At 36.4% G+C, this 24,868-nt stretch overlaps 2 protein-coding genes across 3 annotated transcripts; both read right to left on the reverse strand.

Annotated features, from left to right (window-relative positions):
* Positions 1-2,339: 2,339 nt before the first annotated feature.
* Positions 2,340-7,246, reverse strand: LOC6638492. 2 transcript variants are annotated; one of them, XM_023176602.2, is made up of 8 exons: positions 6,380-7,246; positions 5,842-6,197; positions 4,782-5,778; positions 4,192-4,717; positions 3,741-4,112; positions 3,483-3,677; positions 2,917-3,425; positions 2,340-2,857 (listed from the first exon to the last, which is right to left on the reverse strand). In XM_023176602.2, exons 2-8 carry the CDS (start codon positions 6,085-6,087, stop codon positions 2,634-2,636), a joined length of 3,069 nt encoding a protein of 1,022 aa, XP_023032370.1. In that variant the 5' UTR covers positions 6,088-6,197; positions 6,380-7,246; the 3' UTR covers positions 2,340-2,633. The 2 variants fall into 2 exon arrangements, with proteins under 2 accessions (XP_023032370.1, XP_002061389.1); XM_002061353.4 differs by having other exon boundaries at positions 2,341-2,857; positions 3,741-4,115.
* Positions 7,247-9,035: 1,789 nt separating this feature from the next.
* On the reverse strand, positions 9,036-17,631 carry LOC6638491 (photoreceptor-specific nuclear receptor). Its single transcript, XM_002061352.3, has 9 exons — positions 17,229-17,631; positions 13,261-13,364; positions 10,579-10,693; positions 10,439-10,494; positions 10,056-10,367; positions 9,778-9,989; positions 9,551-9,718; positions 9,323-9,487; positions 9,036-9,263 (listed from the first exon to the last, which is right to left on the reverse strand). The coding sequence occupies exons 1-9, from the start codon at positions 17,582-17,584 to the stop codon at positions 9,081-9,083; spliced, it is 1,671 nt and encodes a 556-aa protein (XP_002061388.3). The 5' UTR covers positions 17,585-17,631; the 3' UTR covers positions 9,036-9,080.
* Between the last annotated feature and the right edge of the window lie 7,237 nt (positions 17,632-24,868).

Here is a 24,868-nt window from a genome sequence, read left to right on the forward strand (position 1 = left end):
ATTTTTTAACTCACTTTATTGCTCTTAAAAAGATTAAAGACTTAAGCTTTTTTTAAAATCTATAAAAATAGAAAATGTTTAATCAGGGACCAATTTAGAACCAAAATTGCATAACTTTCTGGACCATCCCCCTGGAACCCGAATCCGTAGAGCCCCGAATTTTTAGGATTGAAAAATATCTAAGCCGTCTTCCAAAATCCTATGGAAATCTATAACATTGAGAACCAATGATTGTATAGATATATTATAGTAGAATTTACGACACAAAAATATTTAAAACTCCAAAATTTCGAGATAGATTATGTTCTTAGGGTGGTTTTACAATTCTCTTTAGATGTTTCGCTAACTGATTACTTCACCCAGTATACCCCTTAATTGATCTAGGGTATTTTAGCATAAAAACAAGCGCATTTGGAATGTGCAAAGTTTTTAGTTAAAAAGCTTTACTTAAGTTGACCATTCTACGACGCATTGCACTCCAAAACGATGAACTCCGAACCAGTTTCGGTATATATACTTACATATATATATATATTATCGGTTGGTATCTATACATACATACATACATACATATGTATGAGGTCGCATCTTTTGTGAGCAGTCATCATAAAAATCTGTGATCGAGCCGTGCCTCCATTATGTGTGTGTGCGTGTGTGTGTGTGCGTGTACTTGGCTCGTTTTGTGGTTAATTTGATGTTTTAAGCGTGGTGGTTCATTCAATTGGTATTCCACCTGGTAACTTCCCTCCATTTGCATAATTAGTTCATGCAATCTCTGTCTCAGACTCTGTCTCTGGCCACAATTCCATTGTTCTGTTGGCTTTCTGGCAGGAATAATAATGAATAAGACGAGACGGGAGGGAATAACACAGTGAATTGTGGCGCCAATACTCTGGAATTTCCATCTCGCCCCAATCATAGCACAAAATTGGTCCTTTATTATTATTAATCATCATATGCACTTAAACAACTACTAGGATAATTATTTATTTAAGTGGTTTTTTTTTCTCAACAGTTTTTATCCAATGCAGTCTCGTTATCTACATATATAGTATGTATGTATATATAGTTAGTTTGATTAGTGTAAATTGTTCTCCAATCGAAGAAAAGCTCGTCATTGTTTGGATTGTCATCAAAGGTCAATCAATCAATCAGTCGAACGATCGAACGGTCGATCGATCGATCTATATTCACTCAAATTTGGTATATCAATTTACATATAGACGTATAATTAACATTTTATAGTGGGAACCAAAGTGTCAAAATTCAAATTGAAACTGCGCATTTAGTCGCTATAAATTTAGTAACAGTTTTCGGGGTCTTTAAGGTGTAACTAATTAAATAAATTAAACACACATGAACTGACTACGTAAGTGGAAACTAAGCGAAACATTGTATGAACATATAAATTAAAACCAACGACAAGCCAACTACATACCTTTTGGAAACCATATTAACTAGAAATAAATAACCGTTACTTGATACTTACTGTATTTAGTATGTCTTACTAATCATAAATTTTTCAATTTTTGAAATACAATGTATGTAAGTGTATGTGTAATGTATATGTATGTTATTTGGTTTTCCCCATTAAGTTTATTATCACGTTACATTTTATTTGGCTTATAATTATTATCGATTCTAAATGTATTTCGATTTCTATATCTCTAAATATGTATATGTATATGTATATTAATGAGCTCACAACAACACAATTACATAATTAATTAATTAATTAATTGAATTTCAATTACAACCAATTTGTTTCCAATTGGAAAATCAGTATACATATAAACAAAACAAAACTAAAATTAAACAAAACAACAAAACAATTTTCTAAAATTTAAGACAATTTGCCTAAAACAATTTGGTTTTTCTTTTTGGAGGGACACTAATAATTCGGTTTACTTAAAGAACTATATATCTAAATATGAATAATATGATCAGATTCAACTGATTTTAGTTTTGAAAACAAAATGGAAATTGTTGCTAATATAATATATCTGATAGGATATGCTTAGGATAGTAATCATAGTTATAGTCGAACCAAAAAACAGTTCCAAGGAATCGAGAGTAACTAAGGATTTTTAGATATATATGTATATATGTATGTTATTACCAACAAATGGTAAATTGACTAAATGACATATGTATGTGTGTGTGATTAGTTAAAGCTACTACGATTAAGATAGTTGATTAATTGTGTGTGTGTGTATCCTGGAATTTCAAGTTTTTGTTCGAGGTTTTTTAAACCATTTTTTACTTTGAGTTTCCAGAAAAAAGGAAAAAAATACAACTAGAAAACAATAGAATAATGAAATTTAAATAATAAAAAGAAATTACCATTTATCTACATGGCAATCAACTACATTTAAACAAAGATAGATTCTACAGTCTATTGATAGAGTATCCTTAATATCCTATTAAATATATATATGTATATATAAATAGGTCTTTCATAACATTTTTGGTAAGTTATTATCAAATTCTGTATCAAGTCTGAGGGGATTTCTTGTGGTATTCATGAACTTATAAATAGATTACTATTTTTAGTTAGTTGGATTAATTTTTTGTTTGTTTACGTATGAATAATCTATATTCTGTATTCCCGGTTCTATTCAGTTCTCTCTCTTCTAATCAACATTCAGGCCATTCAATTGATAACTCTGATGCTCTAGACTACGCTTTAGATCCACTATAGTGCTTAGTAGTAACTGCTGTTTGTGATTTTCTCCTTTGGTGGAGCAGTCTTCACCTGTGCCAGTCATATCCTGCATGGAACTTTTGGCCGATACCGAAACCGATGAAGCCAAAAGTTTCGATTGTGAACCCTTTGACTTGCGACGCTCGCCATCACCTGGAGAAGTTTTCGAAATTTGAATCCCTTTCAATATCACTTGTGATATCAAGACTTACCCAATTCCAAATCGAAAGTTTTCTTAATGCGTTCAAATGATGAGCTGCCCTTATAGACTTTACGTTTCAATGGCTCACTATGTGGACAATAAAAGTTATTGGATTGACTGGCCAACTTCTCTTCGACATCTTCGTTGCCCTTCAGACGTCTGCCATTCAATTGCAATTGAGGTGACAGAGGTGGAGCTTGATTGATCTTACGTGGCGGCAATTCTGGTGGATTATTTTGATTCATAAAGTTTGTTAAATGTGTTTTACGTGGACTACAGCGATTCATTTTGGGGCTATTTGGCGGTGAGGGACCACTCATAGATGTTTCCAATTTCAAGAGCTCTATGCGCTTATTTATAGCCGCTGCCAATTCATGTTCCTGTGGTGAGGCAGGAGCAGGGACAGAAGGTGGTGCCTGTTTTTTGGTTTCTACTTCACTATTTTTAAGCATTTCCACACGCTTATTGGCCAAAGGATTCAAACGTCTGGGACTGGCCACCGGAGTGTCGCGTGGTATGCTAAAATATAAAGAAGGAAATTAGTTATAGTATTTATCCTCGACTGGGATAGTCTACCTCTGCAAACTATTCTTCATGGACTCTAGCAAAGATTCTGCCTCCATTATGAGCTGTTTGTATTTCATATCCGCCTCGAGATCAGCCTTGAGCAAAGCCTTCTCACTCTCCGCTATGGTCATAAAGTTCTTGTCATTAATACTGCCAAATATTAAAGAATTCGAACGATTCGAAAGCGGTGAAGTCTTGTAGATTCTATTTAAAGGAAATTAAAATGTTAATTCAAGGTTTTTGGTTGATTTTCTTTGATTTAACTACCTCTCCTTGACCATCAGATGACGTCGCAGACAAACTGGAGTTCCTCCCACACTGCGAGTGCCACGCGGTTCCCGCATAGGTGATACTTCTGGCAATCTTTCACGATTCTCACAACTTTTCTTGCGTGTCTTGAGGAAACGTTTACGTCGTCGCGATCTTGTCGAAGATCTGCGTAGAACCAATGGACTTGGTTCCGCCTGATTGGGATAATAATGACAACTGCCCAAATTACGTTGATCCAATAGCATAACCTCTTGCATGGAGGATGTATCAATGAAATCAATATCCAGCAATTCATCAGTATCGCATTCATCACCAGCATCCTGGCCAGTATCCAATTCAGAGGCACAACAATCTGTGGGATCTGAGTCGCTGCTGCAAAAACATAGATAGAGAGAGTTCTTTTTAGTTAGTAGCTCTAGCTTAAAGGACTTTGGCTTAGGTCAAGTACCTAAGTATATCCGTCTCCTTTTCATAGATGTAACTCTCATCAAATTTGCCAATCATTTCATTGAGAGTGGCCTCATCATCGCTGAGTTGTGCTACTCCTACAATTGGAGCAGCCGTTGCCGAGGTTGTTGTGGTGGTGGTTATTATATCCCCCTGCTCCATGTGGCGTCGTTTCATCGTGTGCATGAGAGCATGCAGATTTTCCACTTCAGTCGACGAGGACGAAGAGCCCTCGGAGGACTCATAAGTGACTCCAACCCCAACTGCAACCCCAACACCGGCCACTTCAGGCATTTCGCTGGCGCTGTTAGCCGCTGCCATTTTCTTAGTAGCTGAAATTTCCACTTCATTGCCCGACTTAATGCCCGACGATGTGGTTGTCATGTTGGAGGAGGTGGTGCTGGTTGCATCCAACTCCAAGTTTCGCAAATTTCCCGAATTTGCTGCCAAATGTTGTTGCTGTTGCTGCTCATTTGTGTTATACCAGGGATTCGTACGTATACGGCAACGTTGCCTAGGCGAAGGAGCTACGCAGAGAACGGAAAAAAGGGGCCATGAGTGGTTTTCGCATATTTAATTGTTGGTACTTACATTCAAAGAGTCTTGGTCCTTGTCGGGGCGACGGCTCCAGGAGACAGCAATTGCCATTGGCGTTGGCGGAGTTGGCGAAATTACTCTTTGGCAGGGGATCCATGGGGGACATTTCTTCAATGCGATTTAAGCCAAATTTATAACGTTTTGCCTCGATGGCCAACGAATTGACACTCTTGGGGAAATAATGTGTACCCGTACGCATATTGATGTAATACTCGGGAGGATTATAATTGCTGGCCGCACAGGGTGAGGTGCCATCAGTGGAATAACCAGTGGAATAGGCGCTCTCTGGCGACGAAAGACTATGGGGACGCGGTGGTCCGGGCATGAAATTATTACGTGGCATGCCACGCGAATTTCCACGCAGACGACAGTTGGATGACGTTGTCTTGGCCATGGCATTCTGATTACTAAATGCCGGCGCCGGTGGTGGTGGCGGCGGTGGCAGACTCTCCACGGATTCACCCAATTGAACTGGCGCCAATTTGGAGGGCAATAGACGACCATAATGCACATAATTGCTATTCCTGCTATTCTCTTTGGCCTCAGCCTCATCGTAGATCAATTGCAAATTCTCCGACTGTGGACGTGGATAGTCCATCAAGGGACGAAAAATCACAGAACCAACTTCCTCGTACTCCACTTCATCTTCTGCCTTGATATGATGGACTTCCTCCTCCTGATGGTGCTGCTGCTGCGATTGCGATTGCTGATGTTGTGGGTAATTGTAAGAATTTTGTCTGCCCGCTGCAGATGATGGCTCTTTGGAGCCCGTTGACCAGGATAGCGATGATATCGAGGAAGATGAACAATTGACACGTATGGGAGATTTGTCGCCATTATAATTATCCTTCCCTAGGGGCACACTCAATTGTTGTTGATAGCGATGATTATGATGATGATGCGGTGCATAGAGAAGATTATCCGATTTGGGTGATGTAATGGTATGAGAATCTTGATCCGTTGGCGATTGCCAACCATAACGACTGGGAGTCTGTAAGGAATTTGAGTTAGATAATTAAAATGTTTCTCTCTAGAGGTTCTCATTTCCACTTACATGACATTGTATGGGTGATACCTCCCGCCTACGCACAGGACTAGCTATGCTATGGCTACCACTGCTGGTGAGAACTGGACTGGTTAGATTACTGCTTGTAGCTGGTAAAGTTCCAGACTTTTTGCCATGTATATTGGAATCTCCTGCCGATGCTGCGGCTGCTGCTGCTTGCTTATGTTTGTTGCCCTTTTTACGAGTACGCCCAATATGCGTCTCCATCCAGGAGCGTAACTTGGAGCCAAACATTCTGACAATTCCCCGTTTTTCCTTTTTTGTTTTGTTGTTTGTTGGTTGATAATAAATGGACGGATTCTGTTGTTGTTCTTCTTTGACTTCTTGTCTTGACTGACAATAGGCTGCAAAATGGAATTGTTGTTGTTGTATCTTTATTTTAGTTTCACAATAGGCCCAAAAAAAAAAATAACGGAAAGTATCCCGTGGGCGCACTTAATGCTGATAAGAAAATCCCATTTATGACAGGGAGCTTCTTGCGGGCTGCGGGGTGCACACAATAGTTTTTCTTTATTTGCGAAATTACCTTATTCGCAAATGCCAAACGTCTCTTTTACGATGACATGAACGAGCATGCACAAGCAGAGTTGTAGCAGGCTAACGGAAAATTACGTATACGTATACATAACGGTGCAGACAGCGTTTGTTTATTTTTTGTTGACGATTTTTTCGTTTCGTTCGTTTGCCTCAGCTACATCCCTCACTCCCCTGTCCTTGTCACACCCAATGTTGGGGGTTGAAAGTTGAGATGCTTTTGGCCCTAACGATGCTTCAAGGACTGCTGTGAGTGTGTGTGCGTGCGTGTGTGTATGAGAGACTGTCTGTGCTTTTATTTTTCCTTTTGCTGAATGTATACGACCGCCTCCCCCCTTTTGCTTTTCGGTTGTAAATCCTCTACGTAACTGCGAATATTTTTTTTTATTTTTTATGTCAAGCGTTTCTCTCTCCTTGTTGGGTCCTTAGGTTTATTTTCATTTTTATTTGTATTTTTTTCGTTTTCGTTTGACAAAATGTCTTTAGCACTTTTTTATGTTGATTGGCAAATAGTCCTTTCCGTTTTCGATATTCAATATATCCGTTTTTTATGCAAATTATAATCGAATTACAAAACGTATAAATCAGTAAAAAGCGTTAAAGAGTTGTGCCTTTTAGGCTTCCGTTTTTCCAAATATTTTTTCACATTTTCTTTTCGGGTTTTTTTTCACTAATCCTTTTGTAATTTATGTATTGGTATGTGGATTTTTGTATGTTGTATGTTGCGGTTGCTTTTCCTTTCCTGCCTTTCTGTTCTGTTCTGTTTTTGTGGTGGTTAATGGCGTGCGGCGGAAAGTGGCGAGACAGCGAGAGAGAGAGAGAGCAAAAAAGACGAAATTAAGCAAGAATGTGCAAGCAAGAGCGTGTCCGTTGCCGTCGAAGCGAAAAAAGCTACTAAAGGAATGCGCAATCCTTGCTATGTCCTGCCATAACGCTTTAAATTTCAAATGTCAAATACTCCAAAGATGGCGACACTGAGCAGAAGTAGCGTCATCTGTTGGCTACTGAGTAAACTCCTAAGGGTCTTAGTAACTTACTCAACGGAAGTGCTAAGGGCGCTTGTTGTTGATTGATTGTTGAGCGCAAAATTCAAATGTTAAAGAATGTGAAAATTCTACGTTTTCAACATTTAGTGGATGAAAAAAAATAATGCCTGCATTTATGTAAAATAATAAATTAAAGTGTAAAATCTTCATAACGAATTTTTTCGATTTCTTGACTTTCAGTTTTTGTTTTAGTTTATTCAACGTTTTTGTTTTTTAAATAAAACTGAAAAACGTTGATGGTTTCTTAAAAACAAAAACATAGATTTTTTGATCATGCATTCATTTTTTGCGTACTCTAATTTTGTTTTAGATTGTAAGATAGAAGTGCGATTTTTTCTTTTCATAAACATTTTCGACCGTACCGTGTATATTAGGGCGGATTAACAACAACATCGAATTTTATGTAGAATTCCAAATAAACTTTTTACCAATAAATAAATAAACACGTTATCTTATTGTTAGCTTAATTCCATACCCCGGCTGCAAAGTATAGAATTTGTTAGAAATTTGGATGTAATACATTGTTGACTTATACCTTGCTCAATTCTGATTCAATTTATTACAACAAATTAAACTTATGTACATATATCCCTGATGAGTTCGACGAGACGTTTTCATATGTATATGAAGCCAAATAAATAGTCTGTCCCTCCGTTAGTCTGTTTATCTGGTTTAGTGAAAACTCCTCTTCCACCAAAATATCTGGGTGCATAGTCTTCGACGCTTAAATGAAAATGTAAAGTCCACTCTCCAATGAGAAAGTGAGGAAATAATGTTTGAAAATCAAGTTTTTTGAAAAATATGTATTTAGAAATTTAGAAAAATATTATTATTATTAAAGTATAGGATATAGTTATAAACTATCAACCTAACTATATTTTACAAGCACTGGCAACTAAGGCCTTCGGCTTATTGTTAGACGAAAACTACATCCATACGCTAGCCTGGGATACGAACCCGGATCCTCGTTGTTCAGTTGACTAAATGACTGGGCCACTTAGACAACTCATCTACCGAGGACTGCTTTAGAAAAATAAATTTTGATGTTTCCACTTATTTTACTCTGAATCTATTTGGATCAATTTTTTAGGTCTTCGTATTTTAAAAAAACCTTATACAATTAGCATTTTAAAAAAAAAAAACTTCAGCCCTGTCCTGCCCATAACAATTTTTTTCCAAAAATTGTCTAAAATACTAGTTTTTGAGTAACTATAGCAAATGGAAAAATCATTTTCTAATAAGAAAATAATGCCATGAACTTGGTCAATGCACCAATGGAACACCAATAACAAATATATATAATACATATAATTTATGTATGTATGGATTTACCTCTGTATTTTATAGATAATGAAGGGATATACAAATTGCCTGGGAGGAACCAATGGGAAGTTCGAAGCTCTGGATTTGTTTTTCGAAGCCGAAAATCTTGTTATATGATTGAATATTTTTCTGGATCCCTTTCTCTATAAAAGTGAACCAAAAATGCACTCAAATATGACCCCATTTGCTTTTATATATTTTTAAACCAATTAGTATAAACCACAAATAAATATTTTGCCCTTCATTAATTTAACATTCAAGACACGAAAACATGTTTATTTCAATTACATTACAACTTAAGCCACACATATAGAATCGATTTGTCTAGTTCTTGTACATATCGCAGAGCACCTTCTCCATGGGAGTATTTCCTATTGTGCGCTGGAAATAGATCGATTCAATTTTATGCGAATTGATCATACGCAACAATGGCAACATCAACAGAAGACGGCCAAAACGAGCGATTTGTGCCGCAAATTGGGTTTTTGTGTGCTGCGATAACATGACCTAAAAAAAGTAAAAATAAATTAACACACGAAATTAATCTAAGGAGAATGAATTTTTACATGAGCTTGATCTTGAAGATTCTCAATTTGCGCTGGATCCTTGAGGCCACGTGTTTCGGGTCTAAAAAGAACAATGGCCTTAAGGCAGGCAAATTCAGCTGGATCGACCAGCACAGCCTTATATTTGCAGAAGATCTCATGAAGGGTTCGCACATCGGCTGCCAACTAGAGAAAGGAAAGGGTATTCAAGTTAGAATAAGAAAACTTAGCCATGTGATTTCACCTTACCTCTTCCTTGGAGACACATGTCTCACCATTGGCATTATTATTATTCTCCAAATTATTGCAATGTTCGGCAACCGAGAAGAGAGCACAGCCTGTGGGATCCAAGGGTATACACCATTGTATGGCATTCAAAAGGAATAACTCGGACCAGGACTCTTCGAGTAAAATTACCTATAATCAAAAGCAAGTTATTACAAAAGGTTTTAGGTTTATTCTATTTGTTGTTCTACCTGATCACGAAAGGAGAGACGAGCAAAACTTGGTAAGTTTTTGGCCCATTTCACGGCCATAAAGAGTAATCTGGCACTTGTCTCGTAAACAGTCTCATGTTGATGGGCATAGAGATTGGGTGACATAAATTGAGGCATTATGAAAGCGGAATCCGTAGATCTACTGCCGCCCGTATGTGGTTCCTCATCATTGGTCACATCTATGGAGTCATCTGAAATGCCATTTCAAGAATTAAGTTCTTAATAAAGTTCATTTTGAAACAGCTTCTATGTCTTACCATCATTATCATTCTCCATGGTGGGACTGGATGAGCTTATGGATGAAATGCTGCCACTTGGATTATTTGTCTTCTCATTGGGTGTAGTCTCGGCCGGAACTGGAGAACTGGGATCTATGGAATGATTACTACTTCTCGAATTGGTTGAATGTGAAACTTGTTCCATCGAAATGGCTGACATGCCATAAACACTCTGCTCCTTGGCTGTGGCTGCAGCATTAAACATGGGAAAACTGCTGGCATGATTCATATGCATGGAAGAGCCAAGATGTTGGTGGTGCAAAAGACGTCCTGTGGGCAGACTGCCCAAAGCTACAAACAAGAACACAAGCCAAGTTACATCAATTTTCACATGATCCCAAGGATCTACTGCTACTACTTACAGGGTGGAGGCAACAGACCAGAACCATAACAGGGCGGTGATAATAGCACGGGAGGTCTGCAAATTGATGTGATTTTCGTAAGTGAGAGTGTCCTCCTGTGTCCTGCACCTTCATGCAAATGACACGAAACAAAAACTTACCCAAAAACACCAACAGCCACCGCTGCTTCTCTCAGGGCTCGACCGTGTTCCATCTCCCGCAGTGTCTCCGGCCTTATAGTGGCTGTGTTTCGTGGCTGTCGCTCATTTTGCACCGCTGTAATTGGAAAACAAATGCAAAAATCTCATAGCGTTTTGGCTAAAACCACGCCTTAATTCATTCCATTTCAATCCATCCCGCAAGATGTGTGTGTGTGTGTGTGTGCCCATAATGAGCAAAATGTCACAGTGACGAAATTGAGCGTTGATGCCTCACAGGTATAACCTCTTCATAAACCTCTAACCCCCCTCCCACCCCCTCATCCACACCTAACTCACACACACACACTCATTCATGGTAAATTGGTTTTGTGGTCACGTGCCATTGCCGCCTCATGACTCACGCCTACAAATTGTTTTCCCATTTGTTTATGCAATTTTGCGTTATTCAAACTAACTCCCTGCTATCCATTTTGTGGCTTTCATGGTTTTTTGTTTTTTTTTTCTTTTCGCATATGCCTAGCATAATTTATAGATAATGAAGTGCTGAGACTTGCTGGCTGAGCTGCATGGGAAAAGCGAGGGAAAATCTCATAGCTCAGGGACCAAAAATGTAGAAAGTGCTAATTACAGTCAAATTATTACAGGAATTTTAAAAGAACACTTTAAATAAATAGTTTTGGCTTATCTAATTAATATTTGCATATTGTATTTGAATTAAATGAAATACTTATTCGAATGCAACTAAACTCATTTTAATAAATGGGGCCAAAGATTAATTAATTAGTTGTTGCATACTTTTGGGAACTAAAATATAACAATACGCAATAGTAATTGGGGAAAACTTGACGTTCTTTTCAGCACTAACTTCCGTTTCAAAAGTATAAAAGTATAACGCATTTCTGGACAAGCCAACAAAGATTTTTGTTTTTATAATTTTCTGAATATTCTTATGATTTTTATAAGCATAGGATTAAGTTATTAATTATCAACCTAATAAAATTTTTCGACAAGCACTAGCAACTTGAAATATCTACATGTATTTAATTTTTCCATTGTCTTTTTTGTCGAGCAGTTTTGATAAATCCTCAAACTGTCAAAAATTCCGAAATTCCGAAAATTCTAATGTTTGTTTTACTGATTGCGAAGGCAATCCTAAGCCGAAAATCTTAATGTTTCCTCCATGAATCAAGCCCATAGGTCTAACCCAGGATAAAAATATGTTGTCTCATCAGATAGTTAGTTGTGTTAGTTTAAGTAAAGACAACATAACTCTGGAATTTCAGTAGAAGCAAACATGGGGAAGGTAACGAATTCCACAAATACATACATACATACATTCAAAATTAAAATATGGGTCAAAATATGTATATGTTTATGTTGAAATAGGCAGCTGAATACTTTTCCAGATATTGGACAATCCCAATAAGTCAATCTTTTATTCAACTTTGTATTTAAAAAACTTGAAGATTTCCGATTTCAGAGATCTTTTTCTTCACATAGATCTGTTATTGTATCCAGTTTAACTTTTACTCTGCATAGACCTCATGAAAAAAATAAGTATCGTTACACAGGAAAGTTTTTAAAACACCTTCAAATGTTGTTTTTTTAACCTTTTTAAGAGATTAAAGTCAATATTTTCAACCTTAACTTGTAAATCTAATATATTTTTAAAAATCGCAGTTTGGTTTCCCATTTTATTTTTTTTTTCTTATAAAATTGTATATTTACTATATTTTTTTTTTTGACTAGATTATTAAATTTCAATTAAAATACCTAATTTCAATAAAAAAATTTAATTAAAGGAGCGAACGTTATTGACTTATTCCGCGAAACTTGAAAATATTTACACCTATCAAATATATAAATTTAGAATATCTAGTGAAACAATTATGGGAAATTCTTTTAATGAAATGATGTTTTTTTTTTGCAAATTTTCTCATAAACAAGATTAAACTTAATTAATTCTAAATATTTTCTTAATAACAAGAACATTCTTATTGTTTGGAAAGTTTTTGACTAATTATAAATTCAAATTGTAAGTGGATGCAAATTGTTTGTATTAGTTCACTTAAAAAATTCATATTTTATATAAAAAATGAAGAAATTTCATTCTTTTAGAATTTGCAACATTCATATGACTCAATATCAATAGAGTTTTCTGTATGAGAGTCAGTTTTCTTAACTATTGTGCTCTCATCAATCACAGTAAAAAGTGAACAACAACTTTTTCCTTTTGAAATGAGAAACAATTGATGCCCATTCAAGTGGCAAATGCCATAGACAAAAGAATCTGTCAGAGACAACAAGCAGCAGGTAACAAATCAATTGGTTGAGCAATATGTAAATAAAGGGCAAACCCCGCCTGCCCCACCCCCTTCAACCATTAGAAGGTGAATAACCACCACCACCACAACCACCCAAAAGAGATGCATTGAATCCCATTGCTTCATTCGTTTCGGTTGTTGCTCATTCGTGAGAAAGGGGTTACACATATATAGAGGATAGAGGTTAGATACATATTCATAATGAAATCGGCACGTGTACCTGAAGCTTTTGAGGTTTTGAGGCCTTAAGTACCAGGGACCAATTAAACAGGTTTCACTTCATTAGACCGAATATGATTATGATAATGGGTGAGTAAGTGGGTGAGTGATGTGAGAATGGCTTAACTATTTCACTTACCATCTTTGTTCATTCCCATTTGAAGGCACTTCTTGAGCCTGCAGGCCTGGCATTGATTCCTATGGGCCTTATCCACAATGCATCGTCCAGTGCCCGCCTGGCAGCTAAAATTAGAATTGAAGAATTGACAATGCAGTAGTCAGTCAATAATGAAGTTAGTCTCTAACAAGATTTGCCGTATATCAAAAATTGCAACATTTGTCAAATCCTACGAAGCGGAAGGCCAGCCAACCAACCCAACAACACAAACCCAAAGCACTTCAATTCCAATCCGAGAAAGGAGATGCTAAATTCTCTGTCTTTGTTCTGTCTGCTTGGTGCTTGGTGCACTTGTGGCATTTTAATCAAATCACAATCACGACTGAGTGGCGTCGTCTGCACCACCCAGCAACTAAAACCACTTCAGCCTTAATGATTGTAGTCATCCTCATCCTCATTCCCATCTTCATTCCCATTCCATCGTCTTGTACGCCCTTTCACACTTTAAGCCGTCTCTCTGTGTGTGTGTGTGTGTGTGTGTGTGTGTGTGTGTGTGTGGGGCAAAACTCAAAGCACAAAATGGCAAATGTTCTCCAAACCAAAAAAAAAAAAACCAAAAAAAGAAAGATAAAGAGAAACAAAATGGAGACCATTTTATATAGTGTGCCCTTTGGCTAAGCACTTAACTAAATGTATCTTTGAGATACACACACACACAATATGCAAATGTTTTCGGTTGGTTTTTTTCAAAAAACAAATCACGTAAATGCTAAGTTTTTATACTCTTTACTATTAGAAGAAGGGTTTGATTATTTGCAGTTTATGAATCAGAATTTCGAAGATATATCACAGGGAATGTTAAGTTATAAAAAAACTCTAAGTAAAGAGTTAGGCCTAAACAGCCTAATCTAATCGACTAACCAAATTTTTGTTAAGGCAATTTTTAAAGAAATCTTTTACACATTTGACCCTATTAAATGAAAGTTTTCAACATAAAGACCATTAAGTTAAAAAACATTTTCTAAGTCCTCAAAAAACAACTATTTTCTTTTGAAAATATATAGAGAATATGTTTTTTTAAATGATATACAAAAATAATAATTGTTTTACCGAATAACAAAAAAAGGTCTATAAAAATCAAAGAAATCTTGAAGCAATATTTAAAGCCATTTTGGAGAATTTTTAAAAACATAAGAAATAATTATTTGAATGATTGATGTTAAAATTAATTGCTATTTTAACATTTGTGTCAAAAAACATAAGGTCCCATAATGAATCTAATGAATAAAGCTAGAAACTGAAATGAATTCTATGACGTAGTAATCGAACATACTCATTTCAATAACCGATAAAAGCGAATAGAGAACCGAATCAAATGAATGGAAACAAATAAGTACTCCTACTCTATTAGGAATATGATTTTAATATCAAAAACAATTATTGATTCATTAATTTCTTTTAACTATTTCACTTGAAAACTATTATTATAAGAATACAACAACTTTGGTTTCAAAAACCACAATATTTTGAAAAAATTAACTCATTATTTTAGTTAAATTTCTAAAGCCACTTTAATTTATGAAGTTTATTTTTCAAAAAACTTTGCAAAAACTATAGAATCGATTTTAAGGACGACAATTTCAAGTCAAAATATGTATATCCTGTCAGTAACAAAACACTGCTTTATTATTAATAGTAAAATGATGCAAATGAGCCCCTTATAATATGCAATAGGGAGTCTGAAGATAAAATTTAGAAAATTTAGAAAAATTTTTCAAGTTTTCTTCAGCTAAAGAGTTTTTCACAAAAAATATTTGCTATCTGCGTAATCTTTTAGCTGCAGCCTGAGTTTCTTTGTTTGCTTATTGCCTACTTTAGGGGGAACACTTTTACAATTTCAAATCTTTAGATATGCCATTTTAAGTGCGACTCCAAATACTTTTTCAAATCTGTTAGGATTATGAAAACAGAGTGGACCTTTACATGTTATTTCCCATAATTGTAGCGCCTTAAATGCGATTTCCTTTAACTAACTAATGTATAGTTCTTGAGTTTGTGGATTTCTTAAGTTTATAGGGCAAAACTCTGATTGAAAGCAATTGATTATAATTGAAAACGATTAAATCTGACCACCAGGGACAAATACTTAACCATATTTCAGATATATGACGATAAAAACAGCATTCCTTTGTCCTCACATAGACTCTATTGGGTGGCTATTGCAAAATCAAGTCACGTCGGTGAAAATATACACTAGTCTTATTTTTCTCCCTTCACCCGTTTCGTTGGTTTTTGTAGCCCTCGACGAGTCATAGTCATCCTGAGCTTAGGGCTCAACAGGGGAAATCTTTTCTCTGCTCTATTTTATTGAAGGCCGCCCTCTTTTTTTTTTTTGTTCTTCTCGTTTTTGCCTTTCCTTTTTTGACTTTGGCTTAGTCTGCATAGAATGTGGGCTGGATTTTGGTTTTGGGTGTGTGTGTCTATCTCTTTGTGTGTGTGTGTGTACGTTCCGGGCAGGTCACATTTGGCCAAGTGTTTTGCGCTTAAGCCCTCCATATCAATCTCATGGGAATGGCAAAGGATATAGAGATTTCGACATTTGTGATTTACCGCGGCAGACACCAAACCAAGAGGAATGAGAATTTACTGTATCATAATTTTATTTGTTGACTGTCAGAAAACTTATTGAAAGTTGCGTCTTGATTGGGGAATTTTCTTTCTAATTTTATGATAATTGAAAATTACACAAAGTTATATTGGAATCTTATATATTGCATTCGTGGCAAGGCAGGTTGAGGTAAATTTCGTAAAGGAGACTAGGATAAGATTAGTTGTTAGTATGATTTCCAAACTTATCTTTTCATTACATTCTTGAATGTTATTACTAGTCTAAATCAGAAGGAGACACATCCAAATTGCTGAAATTTTAGACCACTATCGAGAATACCATAGACCTCTATATGTATAACCTTAACCTCCACTGTGTAACCTTAGGAATCGCTGGATTAGAATATTTCAAAACCGTTGAAACATTTTTTGAAGATAGTAGTGGAAAATTCATCCGGAAATTAAAATGGAACCTGTTGCAGTTCTTTTTAGCCCACTGTATTATATACTGTAGTTATATTAACTAGTTGATAACACAACTTTCTTTGAATAATAGAGAGAGTAGTTATGTCCTTTCCTATAAAATAAAGACATAAATGGACGGTGTTTTTAAAGTCTTTTATATTAATTTATATTGCCCAAAGCCATCGAAATAGAGGAAACTAAAAAGACAGGATATTTTTGGATTTAATCGAAATCGGAACCCTTTTGTAGGGATATGCAGGCTCGAATTGACCTGAACAGCCCATCATTGTAGCTAGATATCAAAAAGGATAACAAAAAATAGCTCAATATACACATCTCAACGGAATTCTCACCTTCAGTATTCCTTCACACACTTTTTCGTCTAATAATTCCCAACTGGTTTAAGCAACGCATAGCATGAGCATTTCCATTTACCTCCCTCAAACAGAGAAACGCGCAAAAAAAAGTAAACTTTAAATGAAATCCTCACTTTAAATTCAATTACATTTTAAGCTGAACAAACAGCAAAAGGAAACGCATAAAAGGAAGAAAAAAAAAAAGTCGAACAAAAAAAAGGAGCGGAAAATAAACGTTGCTGGTCCGCACATGATGCCTCCTCCATGGTGGTGCCCATATACATGGAATGGATGGATGGAATGGATTTTGTCGTCTCTTAAAGTCAATGCCGGCAAATATGGGCATTCAAAAGTTGACTCTCAAATCCCAGAGATTTGAATAATTGCAAATGGATTTGAAAGCGTTTTGTAATCCGCCAGACAGTCTTTGAGGCACAGAGTCAAAATGAAACCACCACCCAACACGCCTCATTCCGCCCACTTTTTGGGTGTCTTTGTGTGTGTGTGTGTGTAACAAATGTTGCAACTTTTCATTTACGTTTAATGGATCTAAATACTTACCGATAAATGAGTTTGCGTCGGACACTGCGCTTAAAGAAGCCGGAACAACCATTGCAAGCCAAAATGCCATAGTGTTTGCCGGAGCTAGTGTCGCCGCACACCACACAGATGAGTCCGAGATTCTGGCCCTTGAGGCGAGGCATCGAGGACTGTTCATTGGATGCGGATTGCTGCTGTTGCTGCTGATGATTGGAGGCCACTGCCACAGCAGCAGCAGCGGCGGCAGCAGCTGCAGCCGCAGCACTGTGATTCCAACTCAGGAGTCTGCCTGGAGCAGATGGGGGCGGCGGTGGTGCAGCAGCAGCAGTGCCCGCTGCTATGGTGGCAGGTGGTGGAGCCTGTCCATGTGTTGGCATTGGGGGTCCAGGCGGTGGACTATAACAATGTCGCACCGGCGGACTGGGCATTTCTGTGAATCAGAAACAACAAAAAATAAATAAAAAATCACTTTAGCCAGTTGATATAAATTAAATTTCAATTTGTCAAAGGAGGACACACACAGCGAGCAGAGGGACCTGCTGATCTTATCCTGTCTGTCTGTGTGTGTGTGTAATCCGCAAATATATTTACACATTCAATTAGGGTGCTATTAAGCCAAACGATTCTTTCTGGTTTCTGCCTCTCGACTCGTGCCCAATCTGTGCTCAAAATTTGCCTCAAGGGACAATTGTTTTGCCATCATACAACCATACACTCACACGCAGTTACTCACACACACACACCCTAATTTGATTGTAGTTTCCTTTTCTGATTTTTTGATGCACTTAACCTAACCCTCCAGGACTATGACGAGGACACATTTGTTACTTTCGCCACTTGGCCGTGCCAACCAGCCAACTGCCACTGCCACTGCGGTCTAATGCCAGAGGATTAGCATCATATGCTTGCATTTTCCTTCGACTTCTATCCTTCTATCCTTTTTCTGTAGCCTTTTTTCTTTGTGTTAATTTTGATGGCCTCGTTGAGATTCACTTTAGCGTGTATCCTTATTATATCCATACCAGTCCATGCCATGCAAAAAGTGTTAAAGGCCAAATAGACCCAACCCAACCCTCGATTCTAATTTGTATTATGAATTTTCGGACATTTCTCGCTAGCTCCCATCCATCCTCTATCCCCCCTCCCCCCTTCTCTGTTGACTCGTAGAGGGTAATTCAATTTTGTGATTATCATAAATTGAATTTGATTTGATTTCTTTTGGTTTGTCATGATTCATTCGTGCATTCCATTAGGGTAAGAAAAATGGAAAGCAAACTTCTACATTGGCAAGTCAATTTCACTTGTTTTCATTTGCATTTGTAATTTAATAAGGAAACATGGTTTTACGCTCCTTCTTTTGCTGATCTAACAACTTTGTCTCCTAGAAAAAGACTTGGTTCTATATCATTAGATGGATAGATTCTAGTGACAAGTCACTATGTGATGCATGTATACCATGCAATTAACTGAGCACAGATAAGGCGACATAATTAGATCGACTCAACTGTTAATGTTGATTAAGATACATTTATATACATTTTCCCGACCTTAATATACCATTTATTGCATGGTATATCAATTTCCCATTAGTTTTATGTTTAAAAGATAAAGGTAAGGTAAATAAGTTTTATGTACGAAATGGGAACAAGCATTTTTCACATTTTTCCGACGGCTTCGTCTAATTCATCTATGCATAGGAATTTTCTAGAAAAGGGCGAAGTTTTTCTTATACTTTTTATTATAGTATTGCAAAACTGAGGAGCGCAAAAAAAAATGATTTTTTTGAAAACCTAAAGCCGATGTCAATTTTAAAAAAAAGTGTCCCTCATTTTTTCCTAATTCTATAATTAACAAGTTTTATTTAAATCTGACAAAAAAAGTAGCCAAGTACAAGTGAAAGGGGACGATCACTAGGGTACTACCATAGAGAAGAAGTTAGCTATAACTAAATACAAAGTTACAGTCGAAGGTTTACTTACTATAAAGAAACCTAACGTTTCTATTTTGGAACCCCTTGGTACTGAGGAATACCGTAAAATGTGTTCAGTCAAGACATATTTGACCGGAGATATTTTTTCGGCAAGCCCTTTTGATTGGTATAACACTTATCTAGACTTACTTTTTTTGTGAAAGGCCCGTTTAAAAAGGTGAACTTGCAAGTGTTGCATACTTTAAAGGGCATCTTAAAATCGAAGCTTTCATTTAAGCGAAATGCCTTTTTGGCAGGGACGGATCCAGCGGGGGAGTCCAGGGTGTCCACCCAATCCGAAATTTTAAATCAAACTAGTCGATTTTGTACTTTCCCTAATGCAAAAACTTTATAACATGATCAATTTTGATTTTGTTTAATACACATTTCTCGATTGGACACGCCCTAATTTTTTATAGATCCGTTCCTGCCTCTTTATATATTTAAATATTTTTTATTAAAAATGTAATTGTTAAGTTTCGTAAACAAGAGTTTCGTATTTCTGCGACATAAATTTATCGATCAAGAGCTATTTAAGCCTTGATTCCAAAAACAAAATGGTTAATATAAAGCTATGTCGGCTGGGACTACTTTTAAAAATTCCTGTATTTTTGAAAAGAAAAACAGAACTCGTTACTTATAATATTCTTAAAATATACACATCTTATATATATGTACATAATATGCAGAGAATAAGGCGTCTCTGATCCCAAAATCTATATATATGCTTGATCAGCGTCTGTCTATATATGTATACGTCTGTCCGCGTATGCTTATTAACTACACGTTTTTAATTCGGATCGGTCCAATATAACATGTAGCTGTCATAGAATCCCCCAATAGAAAAGCCAACTTTATTTATATATTTTATAGTAGAAATATAGAAAAAAGTAGTGTTAGTGAAAAATATCTCAATTTATATAGTAAATATGTGGAAAACAAAACTTATTTAAAAATTGTTTGTGGTACTTAATGATTTTAAAATGTCCCGATTTACCAAGGGTATGAACAATGCAAATTTATAATAACTTATATAACTTCTTTGATGCGTTAAAAATTGTTTTCTTAGAAATAGTATAATAGTAATTTTCCCTAATTTTAGTGACCAGTTTTCGAAAATACTAATATTTCAGGATTTGAAAGCAATATGTCATTTGGGAAAAATTTTTGGCCAATGTGTTTATTTCGTTTAAAAGTGGGTTATAATTATGATAAGCACTGTAAAATATACAATCCAGGACGCAGAAAGAAGTTCTCGACATTTTAGTTTTTCACACGTTTTTAAAGTTTCCAAATAGTTTATATAAAAGTTTAAAGATGAAAGCTTACAATACACAAAAATGTCCTAATAAATATAAGCACTTTTCAACTTTTCTTTAATATTTCCAATCAAATTAAATTCAAAGGTTCAGTACTGTTTCAAAAGTAACCCGTAAGAACATGAAATTGTTATACGCTTTAACAGAATAATTTTTGAATTCTGCATTATTAATAGTCCACATTACTTAATTAGTTAAAAGAGGCAGAAAAAGGTTTCCATTTTGGGTTTCTCAATCATTTTTTTACACACTTGTGGTTGAACCTTTTTCTCACGACTTATGTGAGTCCTTTGTTAGTCATAAGGATAAATTAAATTGTAAATCACACAAACAATTGCCCTTAAGAAGGACGTGGTGAAATTTTTTGTTGCCTTTTTTTTCCCAGTCGCAATTATCATATTACACATTTTCACATTTTTTTTTTAAATTTCGTCTTCTTTTTTGACACTTTTCAGTTTTCCTCTAGCTTTACCTTGCGATGCTGGACGCGTATCCGAAGGATTTTCCTCTTTATTCATGTTGAATTTTCTATTTAAATTATTGCACAAACTTTTGTTGATTAAATTTCCATTCCACACTTTTAATTATATAAATTGATTTTCCTTTGTTTTAAGTGGCTGCAGGGCGACGGCTTTGAAGTGAACTAAACTAAACTGAACCGACTCGACCGGATCCGACGGCAATATGATGCGGCGGGAATGATGATGATGTTAACGTCTCGATGTACGATTTCAGATTTATCATAAAACCATGACAGAAGGCTAAACAGTGATGTTTTGTCCACTGCAGCAGCAGGCAGCAGCAGTCATCCCGGCAACCAACCAGCCAGCCAACCCCGAAATAGGAAAAAAATTCTGTAGATATAAACCATGGGTCGGCGGTGGTGGTGGTGATGGTGGGTGGATGGGCAAGAGGCGGGCAGAACAAAAAGCACACACACACACACGCATACACAGAGACCACCTCCACCTCGAATTTCCACCCACCAAGAGCAATAAGAGCAGAGAGCAGGCGAGCATCGAACAGCAGCAACAACAACAGCAGCAGCAGCAAGGATAACCGCACCCGCAGCCCACTCACTCGCCGAGACCGAAGACTTTTAGTGGCAACTCTGGTGGCGCATTTGCTTGTTGGCTTGCTTTGATTCGTTCCTTCTTGATGCTATGCTATGCCGCTCCTGCTGCTGCTACTGCTGCCAGAGAAGGAGCTGAGGATGTATCTGTGGCTCTAGCTATAGTAGTACGTAGTTCTTTGCCAAGCCACAACGGCAATCTCCAATAAACACCCAGGCTGCTGCGCTCTCTGCGCACATACAGATACAGGCGAGGATGGAGAATGGGGAAATGGGTGATGAAGAGGGGCGCCAGGACGCCATCATGGTCTATAGAAATGGTCCTGGCAGTGACGCAGCTGCGCGGCTCTTGCGCTCACATAATCGTCTTGGGTTTTGACATTTTGTTTTTGTTTTGTAATACCTTTTGTGATGTTCAACTGCCTGCCTCTCATACAGTAGAAAGTACGAGGCCAGGCCAGACCACGTCATGCTCTCCTGCCTCCTCCTGTCTCTCCCCATTCTTCCGGCCTCTTTTATACTGTCTAGTTAACTGTAATTGAATTGAAGGACTGGCAGGTTTAACTTTAGCATAAATTATCCCAAAAATTTATGTGCCAAATAATAATAATGGAGCACAAATATTTTGGTTGAACTCCTCCAAACATAATTCAGAGCTTACGTCATGTTAAGCTCAAATTGGTAAAAAGAAAGGGCCATAAGGAACCAAACTGAAAATTGTCAACCAAAATGTTTTGCCATAAAATATTCAATAAATCTCAATAATCTAATCAAATGGGCTAACAATTCGGCTCAAGAAATATCATTCTCTAAAGACAACAAATCCGCGGGAAGTTCTTTGGATTGTAGTTAAAAATTGTCTGAAAAAAATTGTTAGAAAAATATTCTAAACATTGGTATAAGCAATCATAAATGATGCCTATATACATAAGTGCATATGATTGTAGAAAACTCGTTTTAGAAAGGGTTTTTTCTCATCACCTAATCAATCAGAGAGTGTTTTCTTAAAGAGAAAATTGGCACATATAGGGAAACAAGTTCAAAGAACGTTTAATCTTAAGGATATGGTTATTTTACTTTTAAAATATGTATTTCAAAAAGTATCCCAGTTTTCAAAAAACTTATTTAATACATGTTTTTCAATTTTAAGATATGTATATAAGATAAATATTCTTATAGAAGGGTATATAGAGTAAGAGTGTTATAAAAATAGTCAGATGTGAAAACTATATTTAGTCTTGATTATTGTGAGAAGATGATTCAATATAGCCATGTCCGCCTGTGCCTATAAACCCACGCCCTCAATTAGAGTGATCAAATAATGAAACTTTGTATTTAGGCTCTCCAACTTAAATCATGTTTGACAATTCATCGGATTAACCAATATATGTATATATAAATTATTATTATAATACACATATTAAACTATGTGATAGAAATAGAATATATATTTCTACTATATAGAAAAGTCATTTTTAAGAAAGCTTAGTGAGAAATTTTTTAAAAATATTTTGTAAAATGAAACTTTTAAGGAACTTTTTTTTCAGCTATTTGATAAAAAAATGTCACTTTTTTCTGTTTCAGAATCTCCTATTGAAAAACAATGTTTTCTTAGGATAAGTAATGGCCTTCTATTCATATTATTATACTATATCAATTCAGAGAACTCTTACAGACACAGAAATTATAAGACCACTGAAATTCAAATGTGCGAAACTGACATTTTTCAGTGAGTTTATGAACCCCTTACTGTATAATCTAAATATTTAAATAATTGCTAGATCTAATTACTTTATTTGGTCTTTCGAGAAACTATAGAGTTATCTTAATGCGTCATATTTTTCACCTCCAAATCATTACACCCTTCATAATATTTGCTTCATTTAGGATAGCTTGCAAATAAAACATTTAGATAAAATATGAGAAATAATTTGAAATTATTTATGTTAAACTCAAAATTCCTTTCATTCTTTGATCCCTATGTATACATAGGTATATTCATTTGGCTGTAGTAACGAAAAAGTTGTAGGAATCGTTATTTCAAAACAAAGTCGTCAAATGTATTAATAATAACGAAAAAGTGAATACTTACTGTATGGCGCCTCATCATTCCAATGGCCAAGGAACATGACATCATTATTGTCCTTGTTTTGTCCCCGCATCAGACTAAATAAATAAATTCAAACTGTGTGGCCCTCCGATGCAAAGCCCACAAATCCAATAATCGATAAAATTTACTTTACTTCTCTGCTGCCTCTCGACCTCAGAGGTTGTCGATGGGGTGGGGAGGAGGGCAGGACAAGGCTGGTCCCAGTTAGTCAGAGACGGGGGGGAGGGGTTTTTGTTGTTGAGGCTTTTGCTGTGCTTAATACGCCAACATTAACTTTGTAACAAATGAGATGTCGGAACACAACAGTCAGGCTCCTACCAAGCCGCAGTCTGTGTCCAAAATTCCATCTCTTTCTCTATGCCACTCTCTATCTCTCTTTCTAACTTTGAGCGAGACAGAGAGAAACCATTTGGGGATAGCTTAGGGAAGCTGGGGCGGGGGGGAGGTACAGCATCAGCTAGCAGAAGTTTTACAAATGCAAAAGTCAAAGCGCTTTGCCTTGCCTTACTTTCCACATTTGGCCACGCCCAAAACCCGCATTGTGGGAGGAGCAAGTGAGCGAGAGCAACGTTATCCTGTAATATCCGTGCATCAAAAATGTCTGCCAGCAGAAGCTACAGTTGGCCATGCGCACAAGGGAGATGGCATATGGCAAGCGAGATGAATATAGACGAGAGGGTTGGTTCTTGACATTTGAACGAACGACATTTCGCTTTGCCTTACCAATCCACAACATATAGAGCACACACACACACACGCACATGCACATGCACACCCACAAATATAACTATATATATAGCTATATGCATATATCGTTAGAATGGGGTGTGGGGGGGAAAGGGAGAGACCGTTGATATCAAGTGCAGTGCACTTTATTTAATCAATCAAAATTCGCTCTATTCATCAACAGCTCACTTCGTATGTGTGTGAGTTTGTGTGTGTGTGTTTGTGTGTGTGAGGAAAACCCTTCGATGCGTTGAAAATTTCATGCAACAATCTCTCTTTTTAGTCAGCTCTTTAAAAAGTATTTTACTTTTAAATGGGTTAAACATTTCTTTGAAACATTTGAAACATAAAAAAAGTTATAATACTTTAGGAAAATAACCATTCGTAAAATAAGTACTAGGATGTTGAGAAATTGCAAAGTATTTTGGCACCTACGAGAAAATAACGTTATTTGGCGGTCTGAAA

This window comes from Drosophila willistoni (assembly GCF_018902025.1).
Source record: "Drosophila willistoni isolate 14030-0811.24 chromosome 2L unlocalized genomic scaffold, UCI_dwil_1.1 Seg139, whole genome shotgun sequence".
NCBI classification, from domain to species: Eukaryota; Metazoa; Arthropoda; class Insecta; order Diptera; family Drosophilidae; genus Drosophila; species Drosophila willistoni.